The sequence below is a fragment of the Oryctolagus cuniculus genome, chromosome 1, assembly GCF_964237555.1.
Source record: "Oryctolagus cuniculus chromosome 1, mOryCun1.1, whole genome shotgun sequence".
Lineage (NCBI taxonomy): Eukaryota > Metazoa > Chordata > Mammalia > Lagomorpha > Leporidae > Oryctolagus > Oryctolagus cuniculus.
Window position 1 is genome coordinate 217625590 of NC_091432.1, and position 14379 is coordinate 217639968.

Consider the following 14379-nt stretch of genomic DNA (forward strand, 5'->3'; position numbering starts at 1 on the left):
CTACCACATTCTACCACCTATGCTCTCCACTTCTGGGCCATGCTGGGTTACTCACACCCCCGCCCCGTGCTTCAGCTTCCCCTCCCTCCACTTTACGCCCCCAATGACAATGAGTTGTCAGAACATGGGGTTTAGAGAGTTTTCAGCATGTTTTTATTTGGACTCGAGTCACTCTGTCCAGCCTGCCGCAGAGCCCTGGGTCAGCCACCAGCCACCCCCGGCTTGCAGACCAGCTGTCAGTTGGAGGGAAGCAGCTCCTCGTCCCCTGTGGACACAGAGAGACTGGGGGAGTGGGTCTGTGGGTGGGGATCCTTGGGGCATGGGGAGGAGCAGCTGAGCCTGTAACAGGTGCTTGCTGAGTGGCGTCTGCCCAGGGTCCTGCCCGGAACCGCCTGATGTTTCACCTCCGTTTCTGACTCGCCCGAGGTGCCATTTCCCAGTGGGAAAAGCAAGTCCCAGAAATCCAATGGCTGCTGCTCCCTGCCACGCAGTTATTGTCATTCCGCACCACGACCGTGAGTAGCAGCAGCTGTAGCTGCTGTTAGCCGAGTCCCAACTCTGCCAGGGACTGTGAAGGCTGAGCAGGGTCTGTACATGGTCCCATTTTACAAGGGAGAACATCAAGGCTCTAGCCGGCACTTGTGCCATGTGGTCAGCTGAAGGTGGCAGCACCGGAACTGTAGCCCAGCTCTGCCCTGCCCCCCGAGCCTGCCCTGCTCACTCTCTGCCGGTGCCTGCCTAGCATCCCCCAGCTGCCCCATTCCAGCTGGGTAAAGCCCCAGGCTTGGCCCCATTTCACAGATGGAAAGCTAAGGCTCCAAGCATGAATGGGCTGCTCACTGAACACAGAGTCAGAACCCAGAGCTGCAGACCCCCGCCTCCTACCAGGGTTCCCCCTGGCCCCAGCTCCTGACACCCCCCCAACCCAGCGCAGCACCCCATGGGCCCCCTACCGTCACCAGGCTTCCCGCAGTACTCCTTGCACTCCTTCTCCGAGTAAAACTTGTTGCCGTTGCCTTGGCAACCGCCATAGTTGAAGAGGACACACTTCCCCTGGACGGCATCAAATGCCCAGAGAGGGAAAATGCCGCGGCATGGGCCGGGGACTATGGGCAGGCTGCAGGCGGCTGTGGGAGGGAGGAGGCACAGAGCGTTAGGGTCATCTTGCCAGCCACTGCTGGCCTGGCATGTGCAGGGGACCCCTGAGCCAGGCCACCCTACCCATCTGCCAGGGACACCTGCCCCCTGCTTTACGCCTTGGAAAACTGAGGCCCACAGAGAGACGTGACCCGGCCAGTTACACCCTGGAAGTCTGCCGTGGGCGTGTGCCGGCTTAGCCTGCAGGTGGCCAGCCGACCTGGTGTGGGGGCTCACCCACGGTCCGGCAGGTCTGCAGACACTCCTTCTCCGACGCAAAGTTGTTGCCATTGCCCAGGCAGCCGCCGTAGTTGAAGGTTTCGCAGGCCATGGACGAGCCGTTGTAGAAATACCTCTCGAAGAGCCCCAGGCAGGGGCCCTCGGAGTAGCCCAGCTGGCAGGAGTCTGGGGAGGCAGAGCTGCACTTACTAAACACACTCTGTGCACTGCCACCAGGTGGGGCGCTTCCGCCTCCTCTCCTGGGGCTGCCGCCCCTATGCCAAGCGCACGGGCTGCCAACTCATCATAGAAGCCGACTCTCAGAGACGTACAGGGGCTTGCCCAGCGTGGCACAGAGCCAAGACGCCAAGTCCCGGATGCTGGACTCTAAAACCAAGGACAGCTGCCAGCAATGCCCCGGCCCACTGCCCCCTGTGCTGTCTTGTCTACACAAAGGCTGCAATACTAGTAGTGGTCCCATGTGCCCCAGCACCCCAACAGCCAACCTGGCCTCTTCACTGAGGTCCCACCCCCATGCCTCCTCTTTCCCTTGAATGCCCTTCCTGCATGAACCCTACCTGGATTCCTGGACACAGCATGAGTTCCCCTTCCTCCAGGAAGCCCTCCTTGATCTCCTTACCTTTCTGTCCCCTGAGCCCCCCAGCCCTTCATCTGGCCCTCCCTTTTGGGCATATCACTTTGTTCCTTGGCTGCCTCCCCTACTGGAGCAGAAGTCCCCGCAGGAAGATGCAGGTGGCCTGTCCTTGTGACCCAGCACAGGGCAGAGTGGGTTCCCTGGTTGCTGACTGGATTGCAAAGCGAGTGGCTCATGAGCACTGGGAGCTAGACAGAGCAAGCCCATGTCCTGCCCCATCTGCTCCTGCCAGCCACGCCCAGCCCAGTGGGCCGTGATCCCATTGTACAGCTGAGGAAACCAAGGCTCGACGGCCACACGGTCGAACATTCAGGGCAGGAACTCGCTTCTTACTGTGGAGCTATCGTAAGCTTAGAACCACACCTTAGGCTGCTGTCTCTCCACGCCCACAGCCCCTGGCTCAGTGCAAGGTGCTTGATGTGCCAAGTCCCTGCCCCGCCGTTGACCCTGGCAGAGAGAGCGTGACTGCGTAGTGCTGAACGTGGCCGGCCCCGGGCCCTCCTCTCCGGAGCCAGGAGCAAGGAGAAGGCGGTGAGAGGCAGGTGCCCGTTACCTTCTTTCTTATTCAACTCCATCACCAGTCTCCCGGTCCCAGATCCTTCCTCTTCCTCGGGGAGCACAGCCCGCCGGGTTCTCTGGGGGCAAGAAGGATACGCGGCGGCTGGAGAGAACTGGCCCCAAGGCTCACCTCCACCTGGCTGCTTTGGGAATCGGGCTGCAGCCACCAGGTGGGTTAATAGACACGTTCCCCAGAGGCACCCCCAGACTGCACATCGCAGGTTTCCAGTAGGAAGTGAAAATCAGACACATCTAATTCCTTTTGCTCTGAGCCTTTTGAAGTTCTCTCTCTCTGTGTGTGTGTGTGTGTGTGTGTGAAGAGAGAGAGAGAGAAAGAGACATGCACACATCAGGAGAATAAATTAGGACCTATCACAAATAACCAGGACAACCGCGAGCGAAAGGCAGAAAATTGGGAGGCAAGAGTAAGGCCACTCAGAAAACCAGAAGGGATCATGGGAAAGGACTTGGTTCGAGGAGCTGCTGGTTCTGTTTGCTTTCCGGCTTGTTTGTTTATCTGAGAGACTGAGATCGATCTCCGGTTCACTCCCCCGGTTGCCCAGAGGCTGAAGCTGGGAGCCAGGACCTCAATCCAGGCCTTGAGCCATTGCTACCGCCTCCCAGGGCCTGGCCTAGTGAGAAGCTGAAACTGGGAGCCCAGCTAGGAACGGAGCTCTGATTCCTGCACAGGACGCGTCGCGGAGTTCTAGCACAACCCAGAAGGTCAGCGTGATCGTGTCATTTCACAGATGAGAAAATTGAGGTCCAGAGCAGGTGGCAACTTAACGGCAGTGGCCGAACCAGGACTGAGCCCAGGTGGAGCTGACTCCATGCCCACCACTCACTGCCTTTGCTCAGCCTCCTGGAAGCCTCTGCCCCGACCACAGCAGGAACTAAGCCAGCTCAGCGGCCAGCTTGGCGGTGCGGTGCCTGGGGGAGGTTGGGCTGGGGCCGCGGTACTCACCAACACGGGGGCAGGCTTTGGTTCCTGCTGCCCGGGCACACATTCCCCTAAGTCAGAGGTCAGGAGAGAGGAGTGAATTAGAGCCTCTGTTGCCTGCAACGTCTCAGCAGCAGCCCCTCAAGGGCTGGCAAGGTGCTGGCGCCCCACCCCCACCCCTGACTGCGTCATCTCGGGGGCTTAGGAGGGAGGGGTTATGACGCCCATTTCACAGATGTGGGCAATGAGGCACTGAGAGGCCGACAAGCCAGCAGCAGGGACACTGAAAACCCAGGTGCTCTGAGTGGGGAGCCTGTGCTCTTAACGCCCACCCTGTTGCCTCCTAAGAGGTGCTCGTGGCTTTGAAACGCCCCCACTGAGACACACGCAGCAGAGAGAGCCCAGAGCGGGTCCCAGTCCCGGCTCTGCCAGGTACATGCTGAGCCTGGAGCACAGCTCTCTGGCTCCCTATTCATCTCAGAGGGTCACAGGAGGGCTGCGGGGGCGGGGCGGGGACCTGGGGTGGGGCTTACCTCTGTCGATCATGGTGAAGATGGAGTTCTCGGGGATCCCCACCCCGAGAGCCACCTCCCTGAACTCCTGCAGGAGGCTCTCCCTCAGCTGCGGCTCCCGCCCTGCGCAGGGGAAGCAGAGGAGTCACCTGGAGCCGCTGGGGCCGGGTGGGCAGGGCCCAGGGGTTTTCAGTTAGGGGGAGGTGGAGCGCCACTGACCTGGGGCGCCACCCTGAAGACAGGTCCCCAGGGAGGAAGAGTGTCCCTTCAGGGTCGCCCCCAGTTTTCCTGTCCCTACCCACCCAGGGCTCTTTTCAGAACCTTGCGTTCCCCGGGTCTGGAATTTGACTAAACCAAAGAAGATTCTATCTCCAGCAGGAGACTGGGCTCCAGCCCCAGGGAGAGGAAGCGCGTGCCCCTCCCTCCTCATTAGTTGCGCTTGCGCACCGGCACCCCACTCCAGCCCTGAGTCGCCGGCCTCCTGCACCCCCCACCCAGCCCCAGCAGGCTGCCATACCATAGAGCTTGGCGGTGATGGTGGGGCCGTGGCGGCGGCTGAATTTCTTGGTGAGAAAAATGGCATACTCATCGTAGTTAGTGTGCACCACGTAGGACTCCATGGTTAAGTTCCATTCTGCGGGAGATGCGGAGCAGCCGCAGGGGGCGTGGTTAGAGGCCCAGCGCCTGTTCACCTGCACACCCCATCTCCAGCCAGCTGTCTGCGCCCAGGCCTGCCACTGTCCATCTTCAGTCTGTCTCTGTCTGCCCTCTTCCTCCATACATTCCTCCTGGCTCTGTCCACCTACCATCTGCCGACATCCATCCGTGAATCCTTCCTGCCTCCCTCTCTAACGCCATCCATGTGGGAATTAGAGGACTGTTGGAGGAGCTCACTCATCTGCCATGCATACATGGAGCCATTCACCAGTCCTTTGGTCATTCACTCATATAATTGTCCATCCACCCAGCTACCCGCACACCCGTCTGTTCACACCGCGCACACTCAGAACACAGCTGCCGAGCTCATGAAGAAGTTCACGGCCAAATCCTCCTGTCACTCCGCACCGTGCACAGGACACAAAGACAGGACACGCCCTATGCTGGGGGCGTGCATGGGAGGGGGGCGGGAGAGGAAGAGGAAGAGGAGGGGAGGGGGGAGGGGCGGGGGAGGAATTTGGAGGAAGAAGGCTCAGCTGAGTAAGGGGCAAGGTTATGGGCAGAGAGAGAGTGGAGGCAGGAAGGGAACGAGGTGGGGCATCAGGGTGCTTCAGAGCGAAGCAGAGAGCGGCAGGTGCACCTCGCGCTGCACTCACTGGCTTTGTGGTACAGGAACTTCCCGTCAGTGTCCGTTTTCTCATAGGCCCCGGAGATCTCCTCACAGACGCCCCTCCTGCAAAGGAGCCAATCCTAAGGGAGGTAACTCCGGCGAGCCCGAGACCCTGCCATCTGGCTGTCCCGTGGGGCTCCTGCCACGGGGCTCCAAGGCCCTTGTTGGTGGTGGTGGTGGTGGTGTTGCTTAGTTTGGAGATTAACAATCACAGGTGTCTTGTTCAAGCCTCCCACCAGCTCTGGGAGGCCCTCATTGAACAAGCCAGGGAACAGAGGACAAGGGGAAAGGGACTCAGCCCCACACCCTCCTGGCCCAGCCGGCGCTCCGAGCACTTTCCCTAACCCAGTCCGCACATACGCCGTGGCACAGGGGAGCCGGAGGACGAACGATGCATCGACTCCTTCCCTCGTCTACGACTCTCCTTCCCCAGGCTCCCCATCTATAAGGTGGGGACAGTGTAGTTTGCCCCCGACATGGCTGTGACAATGTCATGGGTGACACGGAGTTGGCTAAGACTGCGTGTCTGCTAGCTGGGGTTGTGTGAACATGTCGCGGGCAGCCTCCAGGGTACAGAGGAGAGCAAGACCGACCTCACCCCTGCATGCAGCCTCCAGCCACTTGGGGTGTGCTGGCAGGAGGCAGAGCAGCCAGTGTGGCAAGTGCCGTGGACAGGGATCAGCAGGTGCTCCGAGGCCCTGGGACCTGAGCCTGGAGGTCAGGGAGGGCTTCTTGGAGGAAGTGATATGGAACCAAAGTCCCCCAGGACCCCTTCTATTAGCCCAGGGAGTTCTCAATGGAAGGACCATCAGGTGCAAAGGTGCAGAGGGCAGAGAGTTCCAGGAGCTGAAGAGGATCTCTGGGTGAGACACAGAGAGCCGTGAGCGCCGCGGGGCTGGCCGGGGGAGGGGGTTGAACCTCACTCCTGGGGGCAGTGGGGAGCTATGAAAGGGTCTTGGGCGGGTTGAAGGTTCACAATGCCTTTCTGGGTGGAGAGTAGACAGGCTGGGAGGTTCGCGATTACAGGTGGGTGGGGAATGGAGGTTGCTGTAGACGGGCAGGAAGGATGGGGAGGTGGCTTAGGGCAGGGGTGGCAGGTGGGGGGTGGGGAGAAGGGAGCAGGTTGGAGAGAGGAGGGAACGGGCGCAGCAGGGGACAGAGGGGCTCGAAGACGCCCTTGACCCTTGTTGTCCCCCAGGGTTCCCAGGCTGGGCCCCTGAGGGCTGGAGGGGCGCCTGTGGTCTGCCAAGCCCACAGAGAGGGTTGGGGAGGGTGCTGGCAGTGCGGAGCTCTGTATAAGGTGGCCACACAGGGCAGGCCACTTGGGGCCCCACGCTCACCGCCAGTGCGTGCTGGTCATGCTGATCTCCGTCTCGCTCGTCCCCTCTCCCAGCACCAGCGTGCTCACGGCCATCCTGTCCTTGATCCTCTTCAGCCACGGGCAGGTGGACCCCACAGCCAGGTTGTACCATTTCCCGTAGATCTGGGAGGTGACCACAAACGCTGGGGAGGTCAGATCTGCCCCTCCCTCCTCGCATCACTTGTCCCTTCAGGGACAGGGGTCTGTGGCTGTGGGTGGAGGCGCAGTCCCCGCAGCATGCTGGGGAAGGAGTCGGGCAAAGGGGGTCCCCACCCTGCCCTGCAGAAGCCCTCACTCCACCGAGACGCGGGAGCTCCCCATGCTGCCCGCATGGACAGGGTCTACACTGCCCTGCTCCCAGGTCAGCACCACGGCCGCCTGAGAGCCAGAGCCGTGTCTTTCACTCCCGCCGTCACAGGGAGCTCATCACCTTGCAAAGCGCCTCCCAACTGTGTGAGGAAGACGCGGGGCGTGGGGATGTGACAGAGCCCTCAGCTTCCTGAGGCTCCAGCCAGACGCTGCCTCACTGCACCCCCCACCTGCTCCTCCTGCTGCTCTCTGCCTACGACCCTTCCTTGTCCCTCAAAGCAAGGAAGCCCATGGGATGTCACAGCTACCGATGCGGAGCTGGAGCCGCAGGAGCACAAGGGCTGGCTCAAGGTCATCTCAGGGCTCAGGGGCGAGCCCCAGGACACACACGCACGCACACACACACACACAGTGTGCTATCCTTGCCCACCCCAGGCCACGGTGGTCTCTGTGCCCTCAGCCTCCGGATCCCACCAGCCCCTGGCCCATGGCCTGCTTGTCCTCCTCCCAGAATCCCCTGTGCCCTGCTGCAAAGCCAGAAGGCACGTGCCCGCCTGTGCCATGGCCAGACTTGTGAGGGCAGAGGCCCCAGGATGAGCTGGGCTGGACTGGGAGCGTCGGCAGGGAGCTGGGAGGGGACAGCAGCAGATGTTAGGGTCTCACGGGAGCATGGTTGACCCTTGGAGCCAGCGAGCCCAGGAGGGGGGTGATAATCAAGGAAGACAGTCCCAAAGAATGGCGATGGGAAGAGCTGTCGCCTCAAAGTCTCCCAGGAGTCCCAGGAGTCCCTCAGCCCAGGGACCCTGGGACTGAGTCCCAGATGGGGAGGCGGAGGCCCAGAGACGGGCAGGGCTTGCCCAGCAAGGACCAGCAGCCGGGACACCCAGCACAGCACCCAGGAGCCAGCCTTACCCGAGAGAGCTCGAAGTTCTCCTGCACTTGGATGTCGTCCGGCAGGGTGGGCACGGGGTCAGCCCTCACCGGCAGGCAGACCGCCAGCAGCAGCAGCAGCAGGGCCCAGGGAGTCGGCATGGTTCTGGGCTTCGTTGCTTCGGCTGTCTCTGAGAGGCTGGGACGGCAGACGGAGGGGCCGCGACCTCCCTGCCCCGGGGACAGCTGTGATCTGAGGCTAGGGCAGAGGCCAGTGGCTTGTAAGTGGCCTTGGTGTTTGCTCTGCTCAAGCCAGGACCAATCAGGGCCCCAAGGCCGGCTCCAATCGATTCCTGGAGCCGGGTCGGCGCCCATGCCGGCAGCCAGGAGGCCAGAGTGCTTGTCTCAGAAGAGACATTGGCCAACACAAGGGGACCATGGCGCAGCCCAGAGACGCCTCACCGGGGCGGGGGAGAGGAGGGGGAAGGTGGGGGTGCAGGAGACAGGCAGCACCTGGCCTTTCCTTCCGGGTCCTTCCACCTGAACTTCCCACTCCCCCAGAGCCCATGGGTCAAGCCTGAAGGGGCCCATTTTCTAGATGAGAAAACTGAGGCCCCCAGAAAGTATCAGAAACCACAGGGATGCTAGGGCTGAGCTGAGACCTGGGCACCCTGTACCCAGACTGCCTTCCTGCGCACGAAGCTGGGTCCTCGCAGATGACAACGGAAGCATCGCGACAGCTTCCACTCCCTGCCCCTGCTCCACGCTGGCCCGGTCTGTGCCACCCTTTCCCAGGGCAAACGGCGGCGTTCAATCCCCATGCGAGCTCGGGACGCAGCTGGGATTCCTCCCCGTCACAGACAGAGCATTGGAGCCTCCAAGGAGCAGAGTGACTGACCCACAGTTCCAGTTGCTCCACTTCCTATCCAGCTCCCTGCTAATGCACCTGGGAAAGCAGTAGAAGATGGCCAAGTGCCTGGGCCCCTGCACCCATATGGGAGACCCGGAAGAGGCTCTAAGGCTCCTGACTTTGGTCTGGGCCAACCCTGGCCATTGCGGCCATTTGGTGGAGTGAACTGGTGATGGAAAAATCTCTCTGTCTCCCTCTGTCGCTCTGCCTTCAAATAAGTAAAATAAAATACAATTCCCACCCCCGGGGAATCAGCTTATTTGCAGATGTGACCCAGATGAGGCTGTGCTGATGACAGTGAGCCTCTCCCCCCAGCAGAACCGAGAAAGAGGCTCGGAGACACACAGGGAGACGGCCCCGGGGGACTAGGGGCTGCCGCCCAAGGCCAGCAGGCAGCAGGAGGCACGCGGTCCTTCTCCTGAGAGCCTTCGGAGGGAGCCTGGCCGCGGTGACCTCATGACCCTGGGCTTGGGGCCGCCGGCGCTGGGGGAGAGCACGTCGCTGCCGTCCACAACAGCGCTGCGTGGCCCGTCCTTGGTGACAGCAAGGACGCAGGAAACGCGTCGACGATGTTTAAGTTAGATGAGGCATTTTACCAAGTCAGGTCTGCTTGGCTGTTGCCGGTGACGCCACAGTCCTTTTCGGTGGCCTGTGGTCCAAGCTGCCACCCTGACCACTTAGCAAGGGACAGTCCTGGCAAGGGACAGTCCACACCCACAGCAGCCTCCCTGCTACAGCTGGGACTGATCCCTTCAGATAGCTGGTTTGGGGAGAAGACCCCTGCTCACGTGAGAATCGGGGGCTCCCGCCAGCGTGGCGCCCTCTGTAACACTGGTCTCTACCTGCCTTCTCACTCGCATCCAGAACCAACGTGTCTCTACTCATAAATGTGTTTCTTTTGGACCATCACTGACCTTTTTGCTTTGGCTGCCAGGAAGCTCAAAACCATGATACGAGTGTTAGCCCAGCAACTGGCTTAGTGTTGTTTTCTGGGTCATTGTCCTGGTTCACTAAGCTCTCAGTGTGTATAGAAGGCAAGCCAGACCCTGACTTCCCCTGCTCATGTGACCTTGGGGATGGCTTTCCCTCTTGAAACCCCATCGCCCTTATTTGCAGACTGCAATAAGGGGGACGTGCCCTGTTGGCCAAGAGGGAGAGAGGGAGAGAGTGCATGCAGAAGGCTCTGTGAACCGTCCTCTGCCTCACCTGGGCCAGGGCTCGGGGCTGCTCACAGGGAACCAGCCCGGCTCATCTGAACTCCAACCCATTGTGCAGGTGGGAAGCCCGAGGCACGCAGGGGTGCAGAAGCTCCAACCCCGGCCTCTTTGGCTGATGGCTCAGCCGTGCGGCCTCTCCCGGTGAACTCCTCTCCTGTCTCCCGGGATGTTTGCGCTCCTGAGATGATTAACCAGCATGCACAGCGAGAGCTGCCACTGTCAGGGCCTCTTGGACTTTGAGCTGCTTTTTTAAAAATTAACCCCAGGGCCACAAGAATGCAAGCTGGGCAGCGGCCAGGTGGCTCCTCTTCCCCCTCGGGCTGGCGGGGTGGGCGGATGGAGGCTCTGTGGCCCCTGCCCTCCTGGCGGGTCCTGGGGGTCCAAGGATGCCCAGGGATTTCCCAGGTTCTGGGCCCATTTCAAGGGGGAGGGGAAGGCCTTGGAGGTGCCCCGTGCAGAGGGAACTGAGGCCTGGGCTTCTGGATGGGCACACTGGGCTCAGCGAGGGAGGAAACTTGTTCCAGGTCACCTGGCTGGCTTCGCCCCCATCCCCTGCTCATGGGCCACAGCCTCTTTCACCAAATATGCACCGCGCACCTTGGAGCTGGGGCCAGGCTGGCCACCACAGCGGGCCTCCCAGAGCTTGCCTGGGCCTGGGGTCTGGGAGGGAGGCAGACATGTGAGGAGGAGGTGGCGGGGCAGGGTGGTCCCTCCTGTGACGGGGAAGCAGAGGCCGGGGAGGGAAGTTGAACCCACAGCGGACAAAAATGCATGGGAAGGGGGTGGCGGGGGAAGGTGTTCCAAACACAGGGAAGAGGAGTTGGGAAGGTTTAGAGGAGATTGGAAGGAGAGAGAGGTGCAATTGGATGGCAAAAGAATGAAAATAAACTGCAGCTCTGGAGCTTGGGGGAGGGGAGTGGCAAGGGCGAGGGTAAGGCCAGGGAGGGGGCCGGGATCACCGGGCCAAGGACGGCAGTTTGGCAGAAGTGAGAGGCGGCCATGTGATCTGTAATGGGGAGAGAGGAGTCAAGAGGTTGCGGGCATGGGAGACCCAGGACAGGATTTCCAGGAGGCAGGAGGGGCCCAGGGCCCTGGGTGGGTGCACCAGCAGGGGCGTCAGGACTGGCGGGGGACCTCAGACTAGGAGATGTGGCCAGCGGTCAGGTCTCCTCTGCAGACGGCAGGGTGAGCCTCCTTCCCGACAGGGCCTGGCCCTGCTCACCACCTTTGAACTCAGCAGCAGCTCAACGCTGCTAGGCATCATGGCCAAGGTGAAAGTGGGCAGTGCCCAGGGCCCCACGACCAGCAACACTGCCAGCTGTTTCAGGCTCTGTTTCAGGCTTAGCCCCCAGCCCTGCTCCCAGGAGCGAGGCCATCCAGGGACTTGAGCCACCCTGGGGTGGACTTTGCTTCCCTGGCCTCAGCTGCTTCATCCAGACCTCCCAACTGGAGCCACACTCGCTGGGTTAAATACAGAATAAGAGACATTTATAAAAGTGCCCCCATGTGTGTGCACTTGAGGGACCCGGTGTTCTCACAGGCACTTAACATAGCATCCCAGCTCATGGCCTCCAGAGAGCAGGCTGAATTACAAGAAGGCGGCATGAGCGACCTGTGTCCACTAGGGGGCAGCAGAGAACTTCCAACACGACAGCCGGGGTTTGTTCCCAGTAAAGGGAGATGGCGGCCTGGAGCAAGGCCCATAGGGAGCCAACGCAGGCTTCCTTGCTGTTTACTAGGGTAAGTGTAGGACATCCAGCCTCTACTTGCCCATCCCCAGACAGGCTGAGATGGGACAAGCAAGTGTTGAAGGTCACCCAGCCCGTGGGCAATGACTCTGACCTTGTAACCTCAGTCCCCTGAGAGACAGCAGCACTCCTGGCCATGTTCTTGGGACCCCAGAGCTGAGGGGTCTCCCTGCACTGGACTCTCCACAGCCGGGTCAGGCTTACGTGGGCCCATTTCTCCCTTCCTTGGCTAACAGCATGCCCCACGTGTGCCCTCTGTTTTCCCTGGGGGCCTAGCACTGTGCTGGGTACACAATAGGTGCTCAACAAGCCGTGCAGATCGACTTCCTCAGAACCAAGCCAAAGAGAGCCGAGGGGTCGAGTCGAGGGGGTCGGGAGAGAGGAATCCCTGTGCCCGAGGTCATTTAACAGTGATCGGTGAGTGAGCAGATCGGTAAGGGAGCAGATGCCCGGACCCCTCGATGGCTCGATCGCTCCCCAGCGGCTTGTCCCCAAGTCCTGGAGTCCTGGATTCGGGGTTTGGGGCTGGGACGATTTCCCAGGCTTTGCCTGGTGCCGTGGGTCGTGTTTGCAGCTGAACTCTGCACCCAGGCACGCTGGGGACCCAGTCTTGGCTGCAGCCCCCGGCTGCCCGTTTGATCTTAGCGAAGTGACTTCAGCCTTCCGAGCCTGTGTCATTTCCTCTGTCCAGTGGGGTGAGCGGAGGTCACGGGGCGGCTGAGAGTGAAATGGTAAGAAGCTCTTTGGAGAGAGCTTCACACACAAGGAACGCGCGCCCCGGGTCAGGGGCGCCCTTGCACGTGGTCGGTTAGGGCTCCTGACTGTGGAGCCTGGAGAACTTGTCCGGGCTCCCAAAGTGAGGCAGCTGGGAGCTCAGAGTGTCCTGGAGCTCCGGGCTCCCTGGGGACCGAGCTTGTGGCCTGGGCGCCGGCTGGCTTTGCACATCCTACATCCGGGGAAAGGACTCCCACAGCAGCTTCCTCGGGCGTTGTCTGCTCAGCAAAGACACACAGGCGCTTCTCTGCCCTTGGTGGGCTGGGCTCATCCGTCCGCCGGAGCAGGACCTGCAGGGGCGGGTCCCAGCTCCCAGGTGACAGGGAGGGGACATGGAAGTCCCACTGGTCTCAATGGAAGGCAAATCCCTCTCTTGCCTGGGAAGGGCCGTGGGGGCCGCTGCCTGGCCCTCGCCCCAGGTGAGTGAGTCCCCATAGACCTGCCTCTCCCTGGAGGGATCCTTCGCAGAAGGAGCTGGCCGAAGTGGATGCCAGCCAGGTCGCAGGCCTGTAGCTCGAGTCTACACACCGACCCGATGCCTCTGCAGCCAGTACAGGGTTCACCTCGGCTGTCAGTGCTCAGAGCAGCCACACGCAATAGCAACCAGCCGAGACTTAGCACGCACCACCTCCTGGGCTCCACGCTAAAGGGTGGACATGGATTCACACTTCTTTTTATCAATGGATTGATTTTATTTGAAAGGCAGAATGGCAGAGAGAGGGAGAGAGAGAGAGAGAGAGAAAGAGATCTTTCATCTGCTGGTTCACTCCCCAAATGGCTGCAACCATCAGATCTGGGCCAGGCCGAAGCCAGGAGCCAGAAACTCCATCCGGGTCTCCCATGTGGGTGCAGGGGCCCAAGCATTTGGGCCATCTTCTGCTGCTTTCCCAGACACATTAGCAAGGAGCTAGATCAGAAGTGGAGCATCTGGGACTCAAACCGGCGCCCGTATGGGATGCTGGCATTGCCACTGAGCCACGCAGACAGAGGCTGAGAAACCAGGAAGAGCCTGCCCAGGGTTCTGTGGCCTGGAGACCACCCCCATGCCGGGCGCCCTGCTGCTCCTTCCTCCACAGCAAGACCACGCCCTCCTCTGCCACCAGTCCCGCCGGGTTTAAAATACAAGAAGGTGTGTCCGTGGCAACTCAATGGGAAGATGGAAGTGGAGACACCACTCAGAAGGACATAAAACAGCCCAGAAAGGGACAGAAACTAATCACAAGGGGTTGGAATTCAGTATGGATTTGGGACAAACGTGCCACCAGGCAAAGGGAGGCAGAGATGAGGCCGGGGTGACACGTTCTTGCGACAGCGTCTCCCCAAGCTCTCACGGCGACTCCACGTCTTGGGCCCTGCCTGGGGTTGGCCCCCAGATGCGACCTCGCAGCTTTCTAAATAGAAGCAGCCACAGGAGTGCCCTTCCCAAAGCTCTTGCCACCCCACGGTCACGCCACGGCCACACCTGCTGCTGCGCTCCCATTCTGCACCGGGGTCCCCAGGACCTGGAGACCTCAACCAGGGCCCTCGACATCGGCTTCTCTGGCCCTCGATGAGGCCAGAAGGGAGCTCTGGTCCATGACCCTTCCCCCACCCACCAGAGTCCAGAGACTCCAGAGAGATCCTCTAGGGATTAGGAATTCCAGGAACGACCCCGTGGTGCTTCAGGGTCACGGAGAACTTCCCCCAGTCCCCGAGGTCCGAGGACACAGGGACCTTTGCTGAAGCTGGGTACTTTCCCGAGAACCATGACCATGGGTCAGGGCCCAGGGCGCCGCCCCCGAGGCCCGGAGGTGCCTGTGGCCTTCAGGGTTCCACTGGTGCCCTGCCGAGACCACTCGTGCTC

The 14379-nt window shown here is 61.1% G+C and overlaps 1 protein-coding gene across 1 annotated transcript; it reads right to left on the bottom strand.

Annotated features, from left to right (window-relative positions):
• Positions 1-130: 130 nt before the first annotated feature.
• On the bottom strand, positions 131-8146 carry AMBP (alpha-1-microglobulin/bikunin precursor). The gene is made up of 10 exons (XM_002720486.5): positions 7930-8146; positions 6689-6831; positions 5335-5411; positions 4539-4655; positions 4043-4144; positions 3534-3580; positions 2565-2646; positions 1375-1542; positions 954-1127; positions 131-265 (listed from the first exon to the last, which is right to left on the bottom strand). Exons 1-10 carry the CDS (start codon positions 8047-8049, stop codon positions 237-239), a joined length of 1059 nt encoding a protein of 352 aa, XP_002720532.3. The 5' UTR covers positions 8050-8146; the 3' UTR covers positions 131-236.
• Between the last annotated feature and the right edge of the window lie 6233 nt (positions 8147-14379).